Here is a 27,247-nt window from a genome sequence, read left to right as displayed (position 1 = left end):
ATGGATTTGGAAAAGGCGTATGACAGGGTGGATAGGGGGGCAATGTGGCAGATGTTGCAAGTGTATGGTGTAGGAGGTAGGTTACTGAAAGCAGTGAAGAGTTTTTACGAGGATAGTGAGGCTCAAGTTAGAGTATGTAGGAAAGAGGGAAATTTTTTCCCAGTAAAAGTAGGCCTTAGACAAGGATGTGTGATGTCACCGTGGTTGTTTAATATATTTATAGATGGGGTTGTAAGAGAAGTAAATGCGAGGGTCTTGGCAAGAGATTGGTGGATGAATTTGGTAGGGTGTGCAAAAGAAGAAAATTAAAGGTGAATACAGGAAAGAGTAAGGTTATGAGGATAACAAAAAGATTAGGTGATGAAAGATTGAATATCAGATTGGAGGGAGAGAGTATGGAGGAGGTGAACGTATTCAGATATTTGGGAGTGGACGTGTCAGCGGATGGGTCTATGAAAGATGAGGTGAATCATAGAATTGATGAGGGAAAAAGAGTGAGTGGTGCACTTAGGAGTCTGTGGAGACAAAGAACTTTGTCCTTGGAGGCAAAGAGGGGAATGTATGAGAGTATAGTTTTACCAACGCTCTTATATGGGTGTGAAGCGTGGGTGATGAATGTTGCAGCGAGGAGAAGGCTGGAGGCAGTGGAGATGTCATGTCTGAGGGCAATGTGTGGTGTGAATATAATGCAGAGAATTCGTAGTTTGGAAGTTAGGAGGAGGTGCGGGATTACCAAAACTGTTGTCCAGAGGGCTGAGGAAGGGTTGTTGAGGTGGTTCGGACATGTAGAGAGAATGGAGCGAAACAGAATGACTTCAAGAGTGTATCAGTCTGTAGTGGAAGGAAGGCGGGGTAGGGGTCGGCCTAGGAAGGGTTGGAGGGAGGGGGTAAAGGAGGTTTTGTGTGCGAGGGGCTTGGACTTCCAGCAGGCATGCGTGAGCGTGTTTGATAGGAGTGAATGGAGACAAATGGTTTTTAATACTTGACGTGCTGTTGGAGTGTGAGCAAAGTAACATTTATGAAGGGATTCAGGGAAACCGGCTGGCCGGACTTGAGTCCTGGAGATGGGAAGTACAGTGCCTGCACTCTGAAGGAGGGGTGTTAATGTTGCAGTTTAAAAACTGTAGTGTAAAGCACCCTTCTGGCAAGACAGTGATGGAGTGAATGATGGTGAAAGTTTTTCTTTTTCGGGCCACCCTGCCTTGGTGGGAATCGGCCGGTGTGATAATAAAAATAAAAAATACAATGAATTACCGCAGTACAATGAATTATTCACCATAATACAATGAATTACCGCAGTACAATGAATTATTCACCATAATACAATGAATTACCACAGTACAATGAATTATTCACCATAATACAATGAATTACCGCAGTACAATGAATTATTCACCATAATACAATGAATTACCGCAGTACAATGAATTATTCACAACATTTCAATTAATAATTCTTCAAAATACAATGAATTATTCATCCTAATGCAGCTAGTCATTCACCCTAAAACAATGATTTTTTTCCCATAAATACAATGAATTTTTTTCCCATAAATACAATGAATTATTCACTGTAATACAATGAATTATTCACCGTAATGAAATTAATTATTTACCACATTGCAATAGGTTATTCACCACACTACAATGAATTATTCATAACAAAATAATAAATTACTCACCACAATGTAATGAATTAGGCACCAGAATGTAATGATTTATTCACCACAATATAATGAATAATTCACAACAATGTAATAAATTATTCACCACAAAATAATGAATTATTTACCACAATGAAATAAATTATTCACCAGAATATAATGAACTATTCGCCACAATACGTATTCACCAAAATATGTATGACATTATTCACTGCAGTGCAGTGAACTGTTCATATGTATGAGATTATTCACTGCAGTGCAGTGAACTGTTCATATGTATGACATTATTCACTGCAGTGCAGTGAGCTGTTCATTGATCAATAACGAATTAGTATTCACTGCACTCCAATGATTTTTTTCATTAAATACAACGAATTATTCATTATAGTATTAAGACATATTGAATACAATACAATGAATTATTTTATGCAACATAATGAATTATATACTTGAATTCATTGTATTGTGTAATACAGTACAATGTATTATTTACTACAGTTCATTGTATGAAGCGTCGCTCTTGTTGTTGTTGTTGTTGTTGGTGTTGGTGTTGTAGTAGTAGTTATTGTTATTGTTGTTGGTATTGTAGTAGTATTAATAGCTGTTGTTATTGTTGGTATTGTACTAGTAGTAGTAGTAGTAGTAGAAGTTATTGTTGTTGTTGGTAATGTAGCAGCAGTAGTAATAGTTGTTGTTGTTGCTGGTATTGTAGTAGCAGTAATAATAGTTGTTATTGTTGTTGTTGGTATTGTAGTAGTAGCAGCAGTAGTAGTACTTGCTGTTGTTGTTGCTGGTATTGTAGTAGCAGTAGTAATAGTTGTTATTGTTTTTGTTGGTATTGTAGTAGTAGTAGCAGTAGTAGTACTTGCTGTTGTTGTTGCTGGTATTGTAGTAGCAGTAGTAATAGTTGTTTTTGTTGTTGTTGGTATTGTAGTAATAATTATTGTTATTGTTGTTGGGACTATAGTTATAATAATAGTTGTTGTTCTTGTTGGTATTGTAATAGTAGCAGTTGTTGTTGTTGGTGCTGTAGTAGTAGTAATCGTAGTTGTTGCTGTTATTGATGATATTGTAGTAGTAGTAATATTTGTAGTTCTTGTTGGCATTGTAGTAGTAGTAGTAGTAGTAATAGCTGTTGTTGTTGGCGGTTTGTAGTAGTAGTATAATTGTTGTTGTTGTTGTTGTTGTTGTTGCTGTTGTTTTGTAGTAATTGTTGTTGATGGTATTGTAATAGTAGTAGTAGTTGTTGCTGCTGATGGTATTTTAGTAGTAGTAGTAGTTGTTGCTGTTGTTGTTGTTGTTGTTGTTGTTGTTGTTGTTGTTGTTGTTGTTGCTGTTGTTGTTGTTATTCTAGTAGTAATAGTTGTTGTTGCTGGTATTGTAGCAGAACTAATAGTTGATGTTGTTGTTGTTGGTGTTGTAGTAGTAGTTGTTGGTACTGTAATAGCAGTAGTTATTGTTGCTGTTGGTATTGAACTAGTAGTAGTTGTTATTCCAGAAGTAATAGTTGTTGTTGTTGATATTTTAGTAGTAGCAGTTGTAGTTGCTGTTGTTGGTATTGTAGTAAGAGTAGTAGTTGTTGTTATTCTAGTAGTAACAGTTGTTGTCGTTGGTAATGTTGTAGTAGTTGTTGTTGATAGTATTGAAGTAATAGTAGTAGTAGTTGTTTTTCTTGTTGGTACTGTAGTAGTAGTAATAGTTGTTGTTGTTAGTAATGCAATAGTAGTAGTAGTTGTTGTTGTTGGTATTGTAGTTGTAGTATACACAAATAACCCGCACATAGAAGAGAGGAGCTTACGACGACGTTTCGGTCCAACTTGGACCGAAACGTCGTCGTAAGCTCCTCTCTTCTATGTGCGGGTTATTTGTGTATCGTTCCAGTCACGGTATTGTGCCTTTTTTTGTTGGTAGTACTGCAGCGGTAGTAGTAGTTGTTTTTGCTTGTATTTTATTAGTATTTTGAGGTAGTAGTGGGTTAGTATTGTAGTAGTAGTTGTTATTGCTTTTTGTATTGTAATATTTATAGTTTTTGTTGGTATTGTATTTGCAGTAGTAGTAGTAGTAGTAGTAGTAGTAGTAGTAGTAGTAGTTGTTGTTGTTGTTGTTGTTGTTGTTGTTGGTAATGTAGTAGGAGTTTTTTTGGTATTGTAATAGACCCGTACTAGGGACACAAGGTGTTACCGTAGTCCCGTACTAGGGACACAAGGTGTTACCGTAGTCCCGTACTAGGGACATGAGGTGTTACCGTAGTCCCGTACTAGGGACACAAGGTGTTACCGTAGTCCCGTACTAGGGACACAAGGTGTTACCATAGTCCCGTACTAGGGACACAAGGTGTTACCATAGACCTGTACTAGGGACATGAGGTGTTACCGTAGTCCCGTACTAGGGACACAAGGTGTTACCATAGTCCCGTACTAGGGACACAAGGTGTTACCATAGACCTGTACTAGGGACATGAGGTGTTACCGTAGTCCCGTACTAGGGACACAAGGTGTTACCGTAGTCCCGTACTAGGGACACAAGGTGTTACCATAGTCCCGTACTAGGGACACAAGGTGTTACCATAGACCTGTACTAGGGACATGAGGTGTTACCGTAGACCCGTACTAGGGACACAAGGTGTTACCGTAGTCCCGTACTAGGGACACAAGGTGTTACCGTAGTCCCGTACTAGGGACACAAGGTGTTACCGTAGTCCCGTACTAGGGACACAAGGTGTTACCATAGACCTGTACTAGGGACACAAGGTGTTACCGTAGTCCCGTACTAGGGACACAAGGTGTTACCATAGACCTGTACTAGGGACATGAGGTGTTACCGTAGTCCCGTACTAGGGACACAAGGTGTTACCGTAGTCCCGTACTAGGGACACAAGGTGTTACCGTAGACCCGTACTAGGGACACAAGGTGTTACCGTAGACCCGTACTAGGGACACAAGGTGTTACCGTAGACCCGTACTAGGGACATAAGGTGTTACCGTAGTCCCGTACTAGGGACACAAAGTGTTACCGTAGACCTGTACTAGGGACATGAGGTGTTACCGTAGTCCCGTACTAGGGACACAAGGTGTTACCGTAGACCCGTACTAGGGACACAAGGTGTTACCGTAGTCCCGTACTAGGGACACAAGGTGTTACCATAGTCCCGTACTAGGGACACAAGGTGTTACCATAGACCTGTACTAGGGACATGAGGTGTTACCGTAGACCCGTACTAGGGACACAAGGTGTTACCGTAGTCCCGTACTAGGGACACAAGGTGTTACCGTAGTCCCGTACTAGGGACACAAGGTGTTACCGTAGTCCCGTACTAGGGACACAAGGTGTTACCATAGACCTGTACTAGGGACACAAGGTGTTACCGTAGTCCCGTACTAGGGACACAAGGTGTTACCATAGACCTGTACTAGGGACATGAGGTGTTACCGTAGTCCCGTACTAGGGACACAAGGTGTTACCGTAGTCCCGTACTAGGGACACAAGGTGTTACCATAGACCTGTACTAGGGACATGAGGTGTTACCGTAGTCCCGTACTAGGGACACAAGGTGTTACCGTAGTCCCGTACTAGGGACACAAGGTGTTACCGTAGACCCGTACTAGGGACACAAGGTGTTACCGTAGACCCGTACTAGGGACACAAGGTGTTACCGTAGACCCGTACTAGGGACATAAGGTGTTACCGTAGTCCCGTACTAGGGACACAAAGTGTTACCGTAGACCTGTACTAGGGACATGAGGTGTTACCGTAGTCCCGTACTAGGGACACAAGGTGTTACCGTAGACCCGTACTAGGGACACAAGGTGTTACTGTAGACCCGTACTAGGGACACAAGGTGTTACCGTAGACCCGTACTAGGGACACAAGGTGTTACCGTAGACCCGTACTAGGGACACAAGGTGTTACCGTAGACCCGTACTAGGGACACAAGGTGTTACCGTGGACCCGTACTAGGGACACAAGGTGTTACCGTAGTCCCGTACTAGGGACACAAGGTGTTACCGTAGACCCGTACTAGGGACACAAGGTGTTACCGTAGACCCGTACTAGGGACACAAGGTGTTACCGTGGACCCGTACTAGGGACACAAGATGTTACCGTAGACCCGTACTAGGGACACAAGGTATTACCGTAGTCCCGTACTAGGGACACAAGGTGTTACCGTAGACCCGTACTAGGACAAATTCCAATTACTCCGTTATGGAAAACTGGAGGAGATAATTACTAGAACAGAGTATACTACTGACTCCGGCCATACAATAGAGCGGAAAAATAATGTAAGGGACCTGGGAGTAGTAATGTCTGAGGATCTCACTTTCAAGGATCACAACAGTGCCACGATCGCACGTGCAAAGAAAATGATAGGATGGATAATGAGAACTTTCAAAACGAGAGATGCCAAGCCCATGATGATCCTTTTCAAATCACTTGTTCTCTCTAGGCTGGAATACTGCTGTACATTAACATCTCCATACAAAGCAGGTGAAATCGCAGATCTAGAGAGTGTACAGAGATCCTTTACTGCACGTATAAGTTCTGTCAAGCACCTTAACTACTGGGAACGCTTGGAAGCACTTGACTTGTACTCGTTGGAACGCAGGAGGGAGAGATATATCATAATCTACACTTGGAAAATCTTGGAAGGAATGGTCCCAAATCTGCACACAGAAATCACTCCCTACGAAAGTAAAAGACTGGGCAGGCGATGCAAAATGCCGCCAATAAAAAGTAGGGGCGCCATTGGTACACTAAGAGAAAACACCATAAGTGTCCGGGGCCCAAAACTGTTCAACAGCCTCCCATCAAGCATTAGGGGAATTGCCAATAAACCCCTGGCTGCCTTCAAGAGAGAGCTGGACAGATACCTAAAGTCGGTGCCGGATCAGCCGGGCTGTGGCTCGTACGTCGGACTGCGTGCGGCCAGCAGTAACAGCCTAGTTGATCAGGCCCTGATCCATCGGGAGGCCTGGTCGTGGACCGGGCCGCGGGGGCGTTGATCCCCGGAATAACCTCCAGGTAACCTCCAGGTAGGGACACAAGGTGTTACCGTAGTCCCGTACTAGGGACACAAGGTGTTACCGTAGACCTGTACTAGAGACATAAGGTATTACCGTAGTCCCGTACTAGGGACACAAGGTGTTACCGTAGACCCGTACTAGGGACACAAGGTGTTACCGTGGACCCGTACTAGGGACAGAAGATGTTACCGTAAGCCTCGCAAGGGTCTCAGGTTAATATTATTGCAATAGGTGGTGTGTAATAAAGTTGGTAGAATTACCGACAATATGTAAAGTAAAAGGACACAAGTGCAACTAATGTGACATTTTATTGTGGCAACGTTTCGCTCTCCAGGAGCTTTATCAAGCCATTACAAACAATACATGGACACAGAGGGTATATAAAGGCTCAGAGTGAGGTGCAATACTAGTGAGGTACCATTTCGATGTTCACTAGTGGTAGTAGTAGTAGTAGTAGTAGTAGTAGTAGTAGTAGTAGTAGTAGTAGTAGTAGTAGTAGTAGTAGTAGTAGTAGTAGTGGTAGTGACAAAAGTAATACAATATGGTAGAGCAATTAATTCGTACATGAGTAAAAGGATATAAAAGCTATTACTTGGGTAACATAAAAATAGGTTGGACAAATATAGACTGGAAAGAGGCAGCTTGTTTCAGTGTTCACCTCCATCCATCGGCTTCGTTTGGGCTTTCCCACAGCCAAGATGATGGTAGACAAGGCTGAGGAGATGTGCCAGTACTGTCAGCACGTTGTCCAGCGGCCCCTAACACACTATCTTCTGGAGTGCGAAGTTACTGAGACACTCCGCAGGCAACTAGGAGTGATATTCCCTCCCGAAGAGGACCCAGAGATCACTGCGGCCACACTAGTGTACCATGGAGTCAACGAACCAGACAAGCTGTTACCACTGATAACGACATATCCTCCTCCTCGCTAGTGTCCACAGTTAGGAGTACATATGGTGTTGTCGCTTATGAGATGCACCAGTTGAACTGACCAGAAGAGTGCTTGAGCAGCATACGTCGCATCATTGTAGAAACCTTTCTCCCTCGGGAGCCAGAGACGGGTCATCGCAAGATTGAGACCCGTGCCAGGACTACGGTCTTGGCGAACATTATGCATACATACATCCTGCTCGTTAGTGTGACTTTGTAAATGGTCCAAGTCGGACCGAAACGTCGTCGTAAGCTCCTCTCTTCTATGTGCGGGTTATTTGTGTATTATATGTATGCAAGGGATAGACTGCATCTTTCTGGTTCATAGGTGACAGCGTTATCCCACTCGGTCGAAGGAGTCGTTGCTGAGCTCGATAAGACTTGAAACTAATAGAAGATATAGGTATGAGTGTATGTGAGGAAGAAAGTATTTGAAGTACCAATGACCGAAAGAGTAAAAATTGTCAAGATATTAACAGAAAGCCGTTCAGGAAACGGTATAGCTCATAAAACAGTTACTAAAAAAACAAGGGAATTGGTTCGCAAAAAAGAAACAGAAGAGGGTGGCGAGTGATTAACTCCCTTAACGTCTATTATCTTGACAGTAGGAGAGCCAGAAATAAAATAAACGAACTAAGGATAATTGCATGCTCAGGAAATAGATGTACTGGCAATAATAATACAGATTCATTGGAAAAAATAAAGGCATGCGTGCTAAATACCACATACAACAGCAGAAATTATGGCTCACTTAATTAAAGCGTCAACATAAAAGGAGACAGAGTTTAGATTTATGTCAAGGGAAACTTCTAAACTCTTGTATGAAAAATTACATAAAGACAGATGGGAATCTATATGGCTGCAGTTTCTCGAGGACGTGAAAAGTTAATTTTAGATGTAGTGCACTGACTTCCGATCCTTGACGGTGACAACTGTGAACTTCTTTTGGGAGGAAACTGATAAGGCATTAAGATACGTCAATGTTCTTCTAATGGAAGAATTTAACTTTAGCTAAACTGTTTTGAAAAATCTGAGAGGAAGTCTAGAGTTTAGCAACTTTCTAGAAACAATCCAGAATTGTTTTATATAACAGTGTGACAATGCCAGCTAGCAGAAATAACCTGCTCGAGTCGGTGTTGGCAAACAAGAAATCTAGGTGAGTAAATATGACACAAAATGTGGGTTATGGCATTCTATTGCGAAGACGTTTTATCCACACGGACATTATCAATAAACACACAGAACAAGATATGAGTTTTTATATAGGTTGTCGAGAGGTTCTAGAAGAATGAGGTTATTTAGTCACGTGTGAGTAGCCAGCCTGGTCGCTGTGTCAGGTATTAGGAAGATAAACCTTGCAAAAACGTCGGAGATCATCCGTGATTCTGAACACTGATTGATATTCGCTGTGACAATAACTACGGATTCGAGACATAATCCGCTGCAACAGTACAGTAGACTATACCGTTTCCGAAGACACAGTATAGTCTACTATTTTATAATCATGGAATCTCTGATATAAAGTCTTGAGGTTAATAAAGAGCGTGGCAGCGATCACACATCAGTTTCAGTATATCATGGAATTATCTGAATAATGATAAAGTCACTGTTCCTGACTTTCGTGTTGCAGACTACACAGCTCCTCGATTATTACCCGAGTAACGTAGACTAAGATGACATTACTGCCTAGCGGGGGCCAGTGGGCCTGTCGCAGCCCTCGCTATACTTTTGTTTGTGCTTTTATGTCCTTATTTTGTTTGCTTACAATGTCATTTCTAAATAAACTATACTATGACTGTGTCTTTGAGAACCCCTTGAGGGGCAGCCTATACTGTATAATAATAATAATTCTGCATATTGTATGTAGAATATGCATAATAATAAAAACTGAATACATTTGAGACGGTGAGTAAGACATGTCCATCAGTTGGTTATCTTTATAGCTGAGACGTTTTGCCTACACGATAGTCCTCTTCACTCAATTACAGAGAAGAATAAAATAAATGTGGAGACAGCAGCAGTAATGTCGAGAAAAAGATGTAGTCAGCCCATCAACCTTGAAGAATGGTAAAAGAACACAACTGTAATTAATGTGACATTTTATTGTGGCAACGTTTCGCTCTCCAGGAGCTTTGTCAAGCCATTACGTAGAGCGAAACGTTGCCACAATAAAATGTCATATTAGTTGCACTTGTGTCCTTTTACTTAACATATTGTCGGTAATTCTACCAGCATTAATACAACCTTGAAAAATTCTTCAGGTGGTCAGTCCCTCAGGGTGGAGAAGAGTTCACCTCCATAGTCTGGAACAAGGTGATGCTTGGCGTCCTCTTTTGTTACGTCTCATCCTCGGCAGTAAAAAAACTTCATTCTCATGTTTCACCTTGTTCCAGACTATGGAGGTGGACTCTTCTCCAGACTGAAGGACTGACCACCTTAAGAACTCCTTTTAGGAAGATGGGCTGACTGCACATCATCTTTATATATCGCCACTACTTCTGCTGCCTCTATATTCGTTCTTCTCTGTATTTCAGTAAAGAGGCCTACCGTGTAGGTGACTGAATGAGACGGCCAGTGTATTAAATTATTATTATTGTTGTTGTTGTTGTTATTATTATTATTATTATGATTATTATTATTATTATCATTTTAGTGGTTGTTCGAATGTTATAAAGGCGAGTGGTGTTCACAGGATGGGGTCTGGCTGGGCCGTAGCGGTGACGGTGGTGGGGAGTGTCAGCATAGCCGGCCTACTGGCACTCCTGGCCCGCTACCTAGGCCTATGGACCTGGGCCCTGGCCTACCTCAGGGCCGCCAGAGAGGAGAAGGTCAAGCTCTGTCGGTCCCAGCGAACCACCAGCACCCGCAGCTACCTGGTAAGTCTGGCACTACCATCAAGTATTTTCTAATAATTTATTTAAACTAACACCCACTGTTGTCAAATGACTTTGAACTTCCATTATTCAGTCAGAAGATTTTGAACTTCCACCCACTATTGCACAGGGACTTTGAGCTACCTCCCCCTGATGTCCACTGACTTCAAACTGCCTTTCATTGCTCTCGAATGATATTCTGCTAAAATATTGTTACAAAAAACGCGATTCTAAAAGCTTAGAGATCTCCAGTGAATACTAGAAAGGACTGCCCTTCTAGCATCCAGCCTGTTACTGGGTTTTCGTAACAAGTAGTCAGTATCCTTGTCCAATTATCCATTAAAATTCAGTATGTTTCAATAGTGCTTTAGGATTACAACTGGTAGGCTACTAACTAGAGAAATTAAAATTTAATAAATTTATTAAGTCTATAAGTTGTCTAGAGGTATATTATCAAAGTAAATTAAATCACAGCAATCAAAATAAAATCAATCTCTCGAGTTCAATATTATTGTGCTGAAAGCACATATCACATTTATAATTCTTAAGTACCGTCAGGTACATTAACATTTAATAAGATATTACAAATATGTACAAGTAAGTGTGTGTATGCGTGTAAGTGCTCTTAAGTAGTTAGCTATGTCTCAAGACTCGAATAAGACTTAAACAAGTGACTGACAAAGTCCTCAAATAAACTAACTTCTTGACCGACTGGCAACCCGAACAGTCTGCTTGAACAACAAAGAATGCTAAGCCCAATAGCAATGCAATATCAAGCGACTGCGACACAGAATCAGGAACTGGGAAATAATATAACGACACTAAGTAGGGACCATCAGCAGATCCTCCACAAAAGTTACAAAACTCCCATACTACTGAATCTATGTTCAGCATAGGTAAAACTGTGACTGTGACAATACACAGGAACCAGTACAAAATTAGGTCAGAAGCTATAGCTAAGGACCTGAGATATTCAGAGTGTCTATGTGACACAAAACCTCAGTACAACGTCGAAAATCACTAAGTCTATACAATGTTCTGTGAACAAAGTTCTACAGAACTAACAAGAATAATGAGACAGACAATCTGTCCAACCAGCAAGTGAGTCTACAGCAGACCGAATACTTTACGAGAGGTGAGGACACCCCCCCCCTCGATCACGTGATAGCTCCGTGGACAAGTGCAGCTCAGAAGCCGGCAGTATAACGAGCGACAAGCGATAATTACAGTAGTTTGACAATCAAGACTAACTGAGCACATTTGATATATATATCCTAACAACATAAGCTAAATAACAATATAACAGTCAAATAATAATATAAAGTCATACATTTGCGATTTAGCTATTATCGCAAATATAAGCAATATAAAATTATATGAAAAGATAATATACATTACATATATACATAATAATCATTGTAACCCATTCAGGGGTTGCAACAAATATACTGTTCTCAACATACGTAAATACCATATACAGCTTTCAAATGATGTCTAAGTGCTATTTACATCTTAAAAATACGTTATATACAGAGAGATTTATACAGAGAATGATCACTGTAAAAAATATTCGAACCTACATGTGAGGAGTGACAGCTCCCCAAGCGACGCCATAGACCACTAAGCTACATATGTCACAAAAAAAACTAGGTAGCCTGGTTCCTAGCCCTGGGCACACCAGTGAGCTTCAGGCATGGTTTTCAGCTATTTCATTCTCCTTCTGTATGTTCTGACCGCACGAGCGATTTTATATCAGTGCACCACGCACAAACAACTGCAATCTTTCTTTGTGTATATTCCTTCGGTTGTTTCCACGTGGTGCATTGATTTAAAGTCGCTTGTGTGGTCAGAACATACAGGAAGAAAATGAAATAGCTGGAAACCATGCTTGAGGCTCACTTGTGTGTCCAGGGATAGGAAAAAAACATGGTTTGTAACCAGGCTACTTAGCGTTTTGAGGCACTTGTAGCTTAGTGATCTAAGGCGTCACTTGGAGAGCTATGCCACTCCTCTGAAACTAATACTGTCAAATGATTTCTGGCATCTATCTAATGTTCTCAAAATACTTTTATCATGTAATGCTCTCACAAATTACTTCTAACTGCCATCTACTGCTCTCAGCTGACTTGAATTCTAAGTATTTTCTACAGTTCATTAGTTACTTCTCTCACATTCATTTACCATTCACTGCTCTTTAATGACTTCCAACTACAATAATGTTAAATGACTGAAGGCTTACTCAGCCCTGTAACAACTTCAGACAGTTGTTACCAAGGCTGGCTCCTCCTCAGGAAAATTAATGAATAGAAAAATAAATAGTAATTCACAAAGATAAACACTATTATTTATTAATGCAAAGATAAAACAGTGAAACATGAAGGTGTATCCTATTTGAAAGAAAAATGAAAAGAAAAAATGACATTTAAATTCAACGCTATGTACAATTATACTGGGGTGTCTGGTGGAGGTTGACACTGTCTTGTAGAAATTGTAGCCGTTACTGATGATGTTGGGGGGGGGGTCACAGGTGTTGGTGACAACCCAACGACTAGTTCTTCACAGAGTCTATAGCCTTGAATAGTCAGTCCAGATGACAGGAAAGCAGGTTCTTTACCACTACAAAGATGAGGGGTTGTTGTCTGCTGTCGCCTACAGTTAATCAGGTAGGTAGATCAAAAAGTGACGTCTCCGGACTTTTGCAAAAGTCCTTCTCCTTCAAAACTTCTCGTTGGTTGGCAGGTGACCCGATCTGTCATTCCAAGCTGGAAAGAGAGACAGGTTACCCACTGCTTAAGAAATCACTCTCCATGATAAGTACAATACCTAAAAGACGTGGTGATTATCAAAACATCTAACATGGAGATCAAGGCTGAAAGGACTAAGTTTATTATTGGTCAAAAGTGAAGCTTTCAACCAATAAGTCCACTAGAATAGGAGCAGGCTTCTACTTACAGTTGTGCTGGGAGCTGCGAGTCGAGTGATTACTGTTTGGCCGGAGCCCCACACGTCACCTTTCGGGGTGGGGAGAAAGGGGGGAGAGGGGATAGCGGGAGCTAGACTGACCCTACCTTAACAAGCAGCCGGCAATCAAACTATCGTTACCATATACTCGCTCGCTACTCCTATCTGTTGAACTTTTCCCTCACAATGACCTTCGTTTAAGATGTATTACTCCCAAACAGTGTCCACTGATATCCACTATTTTCAAACATTCACAGCTTCTTTCTATGATTCCCAAATGACTTTCAACCGTTATCTTTAGTCTCAGTTATTACAAAATTCTTGTAAAGGACATCCACCCATTGGCTTCCAAACTATTTACATTAGTGTTATCGAAGAAGAAAAGTTATCGTTTTGATATTTATTATCTTTTAAGAACTGTAATTATCATTTCATCGAGTCTGTGGTAAACAATGCACTCATTATAAGACAAAAAAAAATCTTAGGTCTAACCCTTAACAGAAATTCAGATTCAACACACTCATCCAGTACCAAAACTCAGCACTTAGAAGAGAAAGCTTATGACGGCATGTCGGTCGGTCCTAGACCATTGTTAATTCACAACTTCTATGACATGATGGTCCAAGTCCGACCGAAGTGTTATATTGTGGTTCCTCTCCAAAGTGCGGGTTTTGTGGAAAATGTTTCAGCCACGGCACAGTGAATTTTTCTTGACAGCGGGCTACAGAAGTCCACAAATCAGCGATATCCGATAGCCACACACGGGTTGTTGATTCCCTACTTTCGTCACCCAGGGAGAGACACCTAGCTTACGACCCAGCTACTTGCCCTTTCAACAATCTAGGAGCTCCTAACTACCGAACAAGTACCTTAACAATCCTTACTGTCTCCTTCCGGCAGTTCGACAACGATACAGACTGGATCGGGCTTTGGCCACGCACGGGTTCGTACAAGCGCTTCACCAACCTGGACGACCCGACGAGCGTAGCTTCCCTGGACGACCCCTCACGACCTCCCGACCCAGACGAACCCGACCTGCCTCCCCAGCCGCTTAGACCAGCACCAGCGCCACCGCCCAGGTCAGCTGCCATCTTCATCACCCTACACACCATATGAAAATCCCACCATATATTCGCCATACTCAGTACTTCATTCATCATAAACCATACACACCATTCATCATAAACCATACACACCATTCATCATAAACCATACATACCATTCATCATAAACCATACACACCATTCATCATAAACCATACACACCATTCATCATAAACCATACATACCATTCATCATAAACCATACACACCATTCATCATAAACCATACACACCATTCATCATAAACCATACATACCATTCATCATAAACCATACACACCATTCATCATAAACCATACATACCATTCATCATAAACCATACACACCATTCATCATAAACCATACATACCATTCATCATAAACCATACACACCATTCATCATAAACCATACACACCATTCATCATAAACCATACATACCATTCATCATAAACCATACACACCATTCATCATAAACCATACACACCATTCATCATAAACCATACACACCATTCATCATAAACCATACACACCATTCATCATAAACCATACACACCATTCATCATAAACCATACACACCATTCATCATAAACCATACACACCATTCATCATAAACCATACACACCATTCATCATAAACCATACACACCATTCATCATAAACCATACACACCATTCATCATAAACCATACATACCATTCATCATAAACCATACACACCATTCATCATAAACCATACATACCATTCATCATAAACCATACACACCATTCATCATAAACCATACATACCATTCATCATAAACCATACACACCATTCATCATAAACCATACATACCATTCATCATAAACCATACACACCATTCATCCACATAAATGAGCAAAACGATACTGCTTCTTATTATATTACAACAGAAAGCGACAACAATGATAATAATAACAATAATAATAATAATTAATGCTGTAATTATAATACTAACTGCAATAAAACAAAATTATAATAATGCCGGTTAGTATTAGATACCTTGCTACAGTGACTCCTCTCTCCTCGTCATCTAGTACAGATCCCTCAAGTGGGGTATTGGTTACCTTGATGCTCATGAAGGACTCACCGTCCAGTTAATCTGAGCTACCTTTTCTGTTCTTTCTGTTCTCAGATGAAATTTGATTATCTTCAAGGCTACCATTTCCCAGGCGCTGTATGTCTCCCTTATGGGGAGAGCTCTTCCCAATGAATTTAATAATAAACATGGTACCGCATGATTGCTTGTCCATCAGCTCCCTACAAGGTTCTCGTCTCTGGACTTCTCATCAATGTCTTGTCCTTCATCGTTTATTCAGATCCTTGTCCATCAGCTTGCTACAAGGTTCCCATCTCTGCCCTTCTCATCAATGTCTTGTCCTTCATCGTTTATTCAGATCCTTGTTCATCAGCTTGCTACAAGGTCCCCGTCTCTGCCCTTCTCATCAACGTCTTGTCTCTCATCGTGTCACCTGTGTCTCGTCTCTCAACGTGTCACCTGTGTCAATATCTTGTCTTTCATTATACCCTAAGTTCCATCAGCTTGTTACATGGTTCCTGTCTCTCCATGTGCGCTTCCCAGGATGGCTGGATGGACGGAGGGTGGGGATGGGTCACCGTCGCCCGCCAGCAGCGTGGGCATGGGTATAGAGACACCGCCCGAACCCTCACGCCCAGCGCCTGTCCTGGACCGTCGGGACTCCTCACGCTCCCTTACTGGACGCATTTCCAGACGAGATTCCAGCAAGGTCTGTATGGACGTATATACTTGCCTCATCGGTGTGTAGATAATGAGTTAGTTTACAAGCCTGTCGACTGACCGTGGGCCATTACGGCTGCATCTAGCTTGTATTCCAATACCAAAACTATTTTAGTATTTTAAATAGGCATCTAACGCTGATTGTATATACTCTGTACTGAGGTGAATACCTGGCATTTCGTTCTTTTTTTTTTATTTCAAATAAATATCCGTTCGTTTAAATAAAAAAAAATTGTACCGTGGGGTTTGTCAGCTTTGTCTTAAATGAGGTGCAAATTTATCCTGAAAGTTTAGGTTTAATACAAAAAAATAAGGTTAAACTTTGATCTGTATACAAGAGTAGGATCCAGTGGAGGATTCTGAGCGAGAGTTCTTTTGATTGCAGGAGCTGCTGGGATCGTCACAGCAAAGCAGTCCCAAGCGAGCCTCAACCAACCCCTTCCGAGCTTCTTGGGTCCCTCCTGACGAGACATCAGAGGAGTCTGTGACCCAAAACACCTTCAGTGCAATCACAGGATCCTCGCCCGGGAAACCCGTTGCAACAGGGAGCCAATCAATAGAGGGATTTCCTGACCCCAGGGACAGTAGAATTCAGAGTGATGTAAGGAACCAGGTAGGGCCAGAGGGCCCCGGATCATCCTGGGACACCTCAGCCAGACCTCGCGAAGTCGAATCTGAGGGACTGACAGACAGAGGTATTTTTTGTGATACTTCCAGTAGTAGTGCAAAGACATCATATGATACTTCTTACCTTCCTGCTGCTGACAGTGGGGCTGGGAAGACCCTGTACGACACTTTCGCCTTTTCTGCTGTTGCCAGTGATGCTGGCAAGACGCAGTTCGACAGTTTTTCTACCCCTATTGCTACCACCATTGGTGCTGACAAGACGGCATACGATACTTCGTTGACCGCTGGTACAACAAGTGCTGGGAATGCCTCCTACAATACTTTTTCTTCCGCTATCAGTAACCTAGGCAAGACGCCATACAGCATTTCTCTTAATAATTACGACGCTCTGAGCGACAAACAAAACGACAGTAATGAGCCCAGGGACGATGTCTTTGTTGACATATCTCAAAATGATAACACAGAAAATGTTGATGACAACAAACACTTCGAAAAGTCCAATAGGACATATGACAGAGTGCTCGGAGGAACTTTAAATTTTACACTGAATGATTTCGAGAGGTCTACCCAGGCTGTGAACGACATCAAACAAGGCTTGGACAACACTCACACCTCCGGGACCCGCCTCCCTCAGGTACGACACTGTAATATTATTTTATTGTATAAAGCAAGACTGCATCTCATTTATTTATTTTGCTTGATTTAAAATATATTGCAATGATAGCAATATTTTTTTATTAAAAGCAGTAAGAAGAAATAAAACAGCAATTATAATAATAATGCATTAAAAATGTAAAACTATAACATAGATAAAATAATAAGTAATGTCAATGGAGTCGGAGCAGCTGGAAGTGAGGTTCAACTCTCCTTCAGTGGTGTTCAGGACCACCACAGTGGTGTTCAGGACCACCGCAGTGGTGTTCAGGACCACTGCAGTGGTGTTCAGGACCACTGCAGTGGTGTTAAGGACCACCGGAGTGGTGTTCAGGACCACCGCAGTGGTGTTCAGGACCACCGCAGTGGTGTTCAGGACCACTGCAGTGGTGTTCAGGACCACCGCAGTGGTGTTCAGGAACACTGCAGTGGTGTTCAGGACCACTGCAGTGGTGTTCAGGACCACTGCAGTGGTGTTCAGGACCACTGCAGTGGTGTTAAGGACCACCGCAGTGGTGTTCAGGACCACCGCAGTGGTGTTCAGGACCACCGCAGTGGTGTTCAGGACCACCGCAGTGGTGTTCAGGACCACTGCAGTGGTGTTCAGGACCACCGCAGTGGTGTTCAGGACCACCGCAGTGGTGTTCAGGACCACTGCAGTGGTGTTTAGGACCACCGCAGTGGTGTTAAGGACCACTGCAGTGGTGTCCAGGACCACCGCAGTGGTGTTCAGGACCACCGCAGTGGTGTTCAGGACCACCGCAGTGGTGTTCAGGACCACCGCAGTGGTGTTCAGGACCACCGCAGTGGTGTTCAGGACCACCGCAGTGGTGTTCAGGACCACTGCAGTGGTGTTCAGGACCACCGCAGTGGTGTTCAGGACCACCGCAGTGGTGTTCAGGACCACTGCAGTGGTGTTTAGGACCACCGCAGTGGTGTTAAGGACCACTGCAGTGGTGTTCAGGACCAACGCAGTGGTGTTCAGGACCACTGCAGTGGTGTTCAGGACCACTGCAGTGGTGTTCAGGACCACTGCAGTGGTGTTAAGGACCACTGCAGTGGTGTTCAGGACCACTGCAGTGGTGTTAAGGACCACTGCAGTGGTGTTAAGGACCACCGCAGTGGTGTTAAGGACCACTGCAGTGGTGTTCAGGACCACCGCAGTGGTGTTCAGGACCACTGCAGTGGTGTTCAGGACCACTGCAGTGGTGTTCAGGACCACTGCAGTGGTGTTAAGGACCACTGCAGTGGTGTTCAGGACCACTGCAGTGGTGTTAAGGACCACTGCAGTGGTGTTAAGGACCACCGCAGTGGTGTTAAGGACCACCGCAGTGGTGTTGCAACAGTGGCAGTGTTAGGTTTTTCTTCCCTGCTGTAATTCTACGCTCTCTCCTCCAGTGCCACCCGGCACTTTACTCATATAAATAAAGAGGACCAGTTTAAGAACCAACCCAAAGATATTACCTGAGTCAAGCGTTGTGTGTACTCACCTATTTGTACTCACCTATTTGTGGTTGCAGGGGTCGAGTCCTAGCTCCTGGCCCCGCCTCTTCACCGGTTGCTACTAGACCCTCTCTCTCCCCGCTCCATGAGCTTTATCAAACCTCGTCTTAAAACTGTGTATGGTTCCTGCCTCCACTACGTCATTTTCTAGGCTATTCCACTGCCTTACAACTCTATGACTGAAGAAATACTTCCTACTATCTCTCTGACTCATTTGTGTCTTCAACTTCCAATTGTGGCCTCTTGTTTCTGTGTCCCCTCCCTGGAACATCCTGTCCTTGTCCACCTTGTCTATTCCACGCAGTATTTTATATGTCGTTATCATGTCTCCCCTGACCCTCCTGTCCTCCAGTGTCGTCAGGCCGATTTCCCTTAATCTTTCTTCATAGGACATTCCCCTTAGCTCTGGAACTAACCTTGTTGCAAACCTTTGTACTTTCTCTAGTTTCTTGACGTGCTTTATCAAGTGCGGGTTCCAAACAGGTGCTGCATACTCCAGTATGGGCCTGACATACACGGTGTACAGTGTCTTGAATGATTCCTTACTAAGGTGTCGGAATGCTGTTCTCAGGTTTGCCAGGCGCCCATATGCTGCAGCAGTTATCTGATTGATGTGTGCTTCCGGAGACATGCTCGGTGTTATACTCACCCCAAGATCTTTCTCCTTGAGTGAGGTTTGCAGTCTTTGGCCACCTAGCCTATACTCTGTCTGTGGTCTTCTGTGCCCTTCCCCTATCTTCATGACTTTGCATTTGGCAGGATTAAATTCGAGAAGCCATTTGCTGGACCAGGTGTCCAGTCTGTCCAGGTCTCTTTGAAGTCCTGCCTGGTCCTCATCAGATTTAATTCTGTGTGTGTGTGTGTGTGTGTGTGTGTGTGTACTCACCTAATTGTACTCACCTAATTGTGGTTGCAGGGGTCGAGACTCAGCTCCTGGCCCCGCCTCTTCACTGATCGCTACTGGATCCTCTCTCTCTCTGCTTCCTGAGCTTTGTCATACCTCTTCTTAAAACTATGTATGGTTCCTGCCTCCACTACTTCACTTGCTAGGCTATTCCACTTGCTTACAACTCTATGACTGAAGAAATACTTCCTAACGTCCCTGTGACTCGTCTGAGTCTTCAGCTTCCAGTTGTGACCCCTTGTCCCTGTGTCCCCTCTCTGGAACATCCTATCTCTGTCCACCTTGTCTATTCCCCGCAGTATCTTGTATGTCGTTATCATGTCTCCCCTGACCCTTCTGTCCTCCAGTGTCGTCAGTGTGTGTGTGTGCGTGTGTGTGTGTGTGTGTGTATGTGTGTGTGTGTGTGTGTGTGTGTGTATGTGTGTGTGTGTGTGTGTGTGTGTGTGTGTGTGTGTGTGTGTGTGTGTGTGTGTGTGTGTATGTGTGTGTGTGTGTGTGTGTGTGTGTGTGTGTGTGTGTGTATGTGTGTGTGTATGTGTGTGTGTGTGTGTGTGTGTGTGTGTGTGTGTATGTGTGTGTGTGTGTGTGTGTGTGTGTGTGTGTGTGTGTGTGTATGTGTGTGTGTGTGTGTGTGTGTGTGTGTATGTGTGTGTGTGTGTGTGTGTGTGTGTGTGTGTGTGTATGTATGTGTGTGTGTGTGTGTGTGTGTGTGTGTGTGTGTGTGTGTGTGTGTGTGTGTGTGCGTGTGTGTGTGTGTGTGTGTGTTTGTGTGTGTGTGTGTGTGTATGTGTGTGTATGTATGTGTGTGTGTGTGTGTGTGTGTGTGTGTGTGTGTATGTGTGTGTATGTATGTGTGTGTGTGTGTGTGTATGTGTGTGTGTGTGTGTGTGTGTGTGTGTGTGTGTGTGTGCGTGTGTGTGTGTGTGTGTGTGTGTGTGTGTGTGTGTGTGTGTGTGTGTGTGTGTGTGTGTGTGTGTGTGTGTGTGTGTGTGTGTGTGTGTGTGTGTGTGTGTGTGTGTGTGTGTGTGTGTGTGTGTGTGTGTGTGTGTGTGTGTGTAGTGTGGGTGTGTTTATGTGTGTGTGTGTGTGTGTGTGTGTGTGTGTGTGTGTGTGTGTGTGTGTGTGTGTGTGTACTCACCTATTTGTATTCACCTATTTGTGGTTGCAGGGGTCGAGTCTTAGCTCCTGGCCCCGCCTCTTCACCGGTTGCTACTGGGCCCTCTCTCTCCCCGCTCCATGAGCTTTATCAAACCTCGTCTTAAAACTGTGTATGGTTCCTGCCTCCACTACGTCATTTTCTAGGCTATTCCACTGCCTTACAACTCTATGACTGAAGAAATACTTCCTACTATCTCTCTGACTCATTTGTGTCTTCAACTTCCAATTGTGGCCTCTTGTTTCTGTGTCCCCTCCCTGGAACATCCTGTCTTTGTCCACCTTGTCTATTCCACGCAGTATTTTATATGTCGTTATCATGTCTCCCCTGACCCTCCTGTTTTCCAGTGTCGTCAGGCCGATTTCCCTTAATCTTTCTTCATAGGACATTCCCCTTAGCTCTGGAACTAACCTTGTCGCAAACCTTTGTACTTTCTCTAGTTTCTTGACGTGCTTTATCAAGTGCGGGTTCCAAACAGGTGCTGCATACTCCAGTATGGGCCTGACATACACGGTGTACAGTGTCTTGAATGATTCCTTACTAAGGTATCGGAATGCTGTTCTCAGGTTTGCCAGGCGCCCATATGCTGCAGCAGTTATCTGATTGATGTGTGCTTCCGGAGACATGCTCGGTGTTATACTCACCCCAAGATCTTTCTCCTTGAGTGAGGTTTGCAGTCTTTGGCCACCTAGCCTATACTCTGTCTGTGGTCTTCTGTGCCCTTCCCCTATCTTCATGACTTTGCATTTGGCAGGATTAAATTCGAGAAGCCATTTGCTGGACCAGGTGTCCAGTCTGTCCAGGTCTCTTTGAAGTCCTGCCTGGTCCTCATCAGATTTAATTCTCCTCATTAACTTCACATCATCTGCAAACAGGGACACTTCTGAGTCTAACCCTTCCGTCATGTCGTTCACATATACCAAAAATAGCACTGGTCCTAGAACTGACCCCTGTGCGACCCCGCTCGTCACAGGTGCCCACTGTGATACATCATTACGTACCATGACTCGTTGTTGCCTCCCTGTCAGGTATTCTCTGATCCATTGCAGTGCCCTTCCTGTTATATGCACCTGATGCTCTAGTTTCTGCACTAATCTCTTGTGAGGAACTGTGTCAAAGGCCTTCTTGCAGTCCAAGAAGATGCAATCAACCCACCCCTGTGTGTGTGTGTGTGTGTGTGTGTGTGTGTGTGTGTGTGTGTGTGTGTGTGTGTGTGCGTGTGTGTGTGTGTGTGTGTGTGTGTGGTGTGTGTGTGTGTGTACGTGTGTGTGTGTGTGTGTGTGTGTGTGTGTGTGTGTGTGTTAGTTACCATTTTGTCCTAGGCACATGTCGATTAGACACTAGGCCTGTTGTAGGTGTGTGTGTGTGTGTGTGTGTGTGTGTGTGTGTGTGCGTGTGTGTGTGTGTGTGTACTCACCTATTTGTACTCACCTATTTGTGGTTGCAGGGGTCGAGTCCTAGCTCCTGGCCCTGCCTCTTCACCGGTTGCTACTAGGCCCTCTCTCTCCCCGCTCCATGAGCTTTATCAAACCTCGTCTTAAAACTGTGTATGGTTCCTGCCTCCACTACGTCATTTTCTAGGCTATTCCACTGCCTTACAACTCTATGACTGAAGAAATACTTCCTACTATCTCTCTGACTCATTTGTGTCTTCAACTTCCAATTGTGGCCTCTTGTTTCTGTGTCCCCTCCCTGGAACATCCTGTCTTTGTCCACCTTGTCTATTCCATGCAGTATTTTATATGTCGTTATCATGTCTCCCCTGACCCTCCTGTCCTCTAGTGTGGTCAGGCCGATTTCCCTTAATCTTTCCTCATAGGACATTCCCCTTAGCTCTGGAACTAACCTTGTCGCAAACCTTTGTACTTTCTCTAGTTTCTTGACGTGCTTTATCAACTGCGGGTTCCAAACAGGTGCTGCATACTCCAGTATGGGCCTGACATACACGGTGTACAGTGTCTTGAATGATTCCTTACTAAGGTATCGGAATGCTGTTCTCAGGTTTGCCAGGCGCCCATATGCTGCAGCAGTTATCTGATTGATGTGTGCTTCCGGAGACATGCTCTGTGTTATACTCACCCCAAGATCTTTCTCCTTGAGTGAGGTTTGCAGTCTTTGGCCACCTAGCCTATACTCTGTCTGTGGTCTTCTGTGCCCCTCCCCCATCTTCATGACTTTGCATTTGGCAGGATTAAATTCGAGAAGCCATTTGCTGGACCAGGTGTCCAGTCTGTCCAGGTCTCTTTGAAGTCCTGCCTGGTCCTCATCAGATTTAATTCTCCTCATTAACTTCACATCATCTGCAAACAGGGACACTTCTGAGTCAAACCCTTCCGTCATGTCGTTCACATATACCAAAAATAGCACTGGTCCTAGGACCGACCCCTGTGGGACCCCGCTCGTCACAGGTGCCCACTGTGATACATCATTACGTACCATGACTCGTTGTTGCCTCCCTGTCAGGTATTCTCTGATCCATTGCAGTGCCCTTCCTGTTATATGCGCCTGATGCTCTAGCTTCTGCACTAATCTCTTGTGAGGAACTGTGTCAAAGGCCTTCTTGCAGTCCAAGAAGATGCAATCAACCCACCCCTCTCTCTCTTGTCTTACTTCTGTTATTTTATCATAAAACTCCAGAAGGTTTGTGACACAGGATTTGCCTTCCGTGAATCCGTGCTGGTTGGCATTTAAACTCCTGTTCCGTTCCAGGTGCTCCACCACTCTCCTCCTGATAATCTTCTCCATAATTTTGCATACTATACACGTCAGTGACACAGGTCTATAGTTTAGTGCCTCTTTTCTGTCTCCTTTTTTAAAAATGGGAACTACATTTGCCGTCTTCCATACCTCAGGTAGTTGCCCAGTTTCCAGGGATGTGTTGAAGATTGTGGTAAGTGGCACGCACAACATATCTGCTCCCTCTCTAAGGACCCACGGGGAGATGTTGTCTGGTCCCATTGCCTTTGAGGTATCGATGTCCCTTAGCAGTTTCTTCACCTCCTCCTCATCTGTATGTATGTCGTCCAACACTTGTTGGTGTATTCCTTGCTGGTGTCCCCATCTGGTCTGTCCCCCCAGAGTCCTTCCTGTCTCTACTGTAAATACTTCCTTAAATCTCGTGTTGAGCTCCTCACATACCTCTTGATTGTTTCTTGTGAGTTCTCCACCTTCTTTCCTCAGCCTTATCACCTGGTCCTTGACTGTTGTCTTCCTCCTAATGTGGCTATACAGCAGTTTCGGGTCAGATTTGACTTTCGATGCTATGTCGTTTTCATACTGTCGCTGGGCCTCCCTCCTTATCTGTGCATACTCGTTTCTGGCTCTTCTACTAATCTCCTTGTTTTCCTGGGTCCTATGCCTCCTGTACCTTTTCCATTCTCTGTTGCACTTAGTTTTTGCCTCCCTACACCTTCGGGTAAACCAAGGACTCGTTTTGGTCTTCCTATTATTTCCGTTTCCCTTGGGAACAAAACTTTCCTCTGCCTCCTTGCACTTTGCTGCCACATATTCCATCATCTCGTTTACTGATTTTCCTACCATTTCTCTGTCCCACTGAACCTCCTGCAGGAAGTTTCTCATACCTGTGTAGTCCCCCCTTTTATAGTTTGGCCTTTACCCTTCAGTTCCTGTTACCTTCTTCACTTGTAACTCTACTATATAGTCAAAACTCAGAACCACATGATCGCTAGCTCCAAGGGGCCTCTCATAAGTGATGTCCTCAATGTCTGAACTGCTCAGGGTGAACACAAGATCCAGTCTTGCTGGCTCATCCTCCCCTCTCTCTCTGGTTGTGTCCCTGACATGTTGATGCATGAGGTTTTCAAGTACCACATCCATCATCTTGGCTCTCCATGTTTCGGGACCCCCATGTGGCTCCAGGTTTTCCCAGTCGATCTCCCTGTGGTTGAAATCGCCCATTACCAGTAACTTTGCTCTGCTCGAGTGAGCTCTTCTTGCCACCTCAGCCAGTGTGTCCACCATCACCCTGTTGTTTACTTCGTACTCCTCTCTTGGTCTCCTGCAGTTCTGTGGTGGGTTATACATCACTCCAATGACTACTTTATGTTCTCCGGACTGAATTGTACCTACAATGTAGTCTCTTTCTCCAATCATGTCCATGCCTTCCATTTCCTCAAATCCCCATCGGTGTTTTATGAGCAGTGCAACCTCTCCTCCCCCTCTACTCCTTCTATCTTTCCTCAGGATCTGATATCCTGTTGGGAAGATTGTGTCTGTTATTGTCTCAGCGAGTTTTGTTTCTGTGACTGCTATGATGTCTGGGGATTTTTCACTGATTCTTTCATTCCACTCCTCATGTTTATTCATTATTCCATCCGCGTTTGTGTACCAAACCTTTAGTTTCTTTTCTATCATTGTGGTCATGCAAGAATATTGAGGTAGGGGGAGCGAGAGCCTTGGTGGGGGCCTATATGGGGCTGTGGTGTAGGTGGGGTTTGTGTTGATGGGGGTGGGGTCAGAATGCCCATAAGGGACAGCTGTTGGGGTGAGGTTTGTGATATGGGGATTGGTGGCAGAGGGAACAGTGAGTGGGTTGTAGTATAGGTTGCTCAGTTGCGTTGGGAATGTCGCGGGTGGAGTCTTTTGGTGGGAGATTCTGTGGGGTGTGTTTGCCCTTCCTCCTGTGTCTGGGTCCTGCTCATTTTCATTGCTTCTCGTTCCTCCTTGCGTCTCTGTACCCTCTCTTTCAGTGTAGTCCTTTCTTCTTGTGTTCTGTCGCGGTCGAGGTATACTCTCTGGTACCCCTCTTTGTCCCTCAGTCTTGCTTTCTCTTGCAGAATCCTGGTTCGAACTGATTCTTCCTTGAAAGTTACTCTGACAGGCCGTATCCTTCCACTCGCAAACCACCCAATTCTCTGAAAATTTGTCACCTGGGTCATATTGCCCTCCCCTATTGTTTTCATGATGCCTTCAATCATTTTTTTCTCCTCCTGTTTTATTTCTTCAAAGTTGGCCCCCTTGGCTTCTTGGAGCCCGTACACAAAAACTGACCTCGCCCTTTCCTCCTCCCACTGAGTCTCCATCTGCGTCCTCTGAGGCATTTTATTTCCTTCCATTGACATGTTCTTGCCTTCAGTCCCTGTCATATCTGAAACTTCTATTCTCAGTGGACTGTCTTTCCTGACCAGCTGTCCCTTGCTACTGCAGTTGGCTGTTAGAATCTCTGCATATAGCATACCTTCATTGTTTTCGGACCTATCGTTTGATCTTAGTGTGCTCGTCGTCTTTTCCCTGGCCCCACGTGGGTCTGATAGGGCCTTCATGCTCGGCATGTCTCCGTTGTTGCTTACCATCCCCTTGTCTGCGCCTGACTTTGAATTTCCTGATGTCACACCTGAATTGTCATTTGTCTCTCTAATCTGTTTCAGGCTTTGCAGTTTCTCTTCTAAGCACTGTATCCTAGCTTCTGCTGCTAAGACCTGTACTTCCCACTTCCTGCACTCTTCAGCTATCCGCTCCTCCATTTTCTTACCAAGCTCTACTATCTTCCTTCCCCACTCTTCCTCCCTTTTTTGGAGCTCTAGCTCCCAGTCTTTCCTCCCTGGTTCGTCCACCAGATCTCTGGGCTTCCGTCCTCTAAGGCCACCCATTTTTTTTTTTTTTTTTTTTTTTTTGACTTCTTATTACCACAGACAGAAGGCTAGAGGAGGGAGAGGGTGTGGGGGAGAGAGAGAGAGGGTAGAAAGAGGGAGAGAGAGGAGAGAGAAAGGGTAGAAAGAGGGAGAGAGAGGAGAGAGAAAGGGTAGAAAGAGGGAGAGAGAGGAGAGAGTATGGGGGTGAGGGATAAGACCAAGGGGGAGGGAGAGAAATGTGAGGGGGGAGAGAAAGGGTAGAGAGTGTGTGTGTGTGTGTGCGTGTGTGTGTATGTGTGTGTGTGTGTGTGTGTGTGTGTGTGTGTGTGTGTGTGTGTGTGTGTGTGTGTGTGTGTGTGTGTGTGTGTGTATGTGTGTGCGTGTGTGTATGTGTGTGTGTATGTGTGTGTATGTGTGTGTGTGTGTGTGTGTGTGTGTATGTGTGTGTGTATGTGTTTGTGTGTGTGTATGTGTGTGTGTGTGTGTGTGCGTGTGTGTGTGTGTGTGTGTGT

General features: G+C 44.1%; 1 protein-coding gene across 2 annotated transcripts in view; it reads left to right on the top strand.

Moving 5' to 3' along the window:
- The window catches only part of LOC128684099 (pneumococcal serine-rich repeat protein), a 540,854-nt gene that overhangs the window by 41,485 nt on the left and 472,122 nt on the right, over positions 1–27,247 (top strand). For both annotated transcript variants that reach the window (XM_053770234.2, XM_070089985.1), the window contains exons 2-5: positions 10,307–10,490; positions 14,349–14,527; positions 16,124–16,289; positions 16,686–17,561. In XM_053770234.2, the coding sequence (XP_053626209.2) occupies positions 10,308–10,490; positions 14,349–14,527; positions 16,124–16,289; positions 16,686–17,561 (1,404 nt within the window). In that variant the 5' untranslated portion in view covers position 10,307. The remainder of the gene's footprint in view (positions 1–10,306; positions 10,491–14,348; positions 14,528–16,123; positions 16,290–16,685; positions 17,562–27,247) is intronic.

The sequence above is a fragment of the Cherax quadricarinatus genome, chromosome 3, assembly GCF_038502225.1.
Source record: "Cherax quadricarinatus isolate ZL_2023a chromosome 3, ASM3850222v1, whole genome shotgun sequence".
NCBI lineage: Eukaryota > Metazoa > Arthropoda > Malacostraca > Decapoda > Parastacidae > Cherax > Cherax quadricarinatus.
The sequence above is the reverse complement of the archived record's forward strand: the minus strand, read 5'-3'. Positions and strand labels throughout refer to the sequence as shown.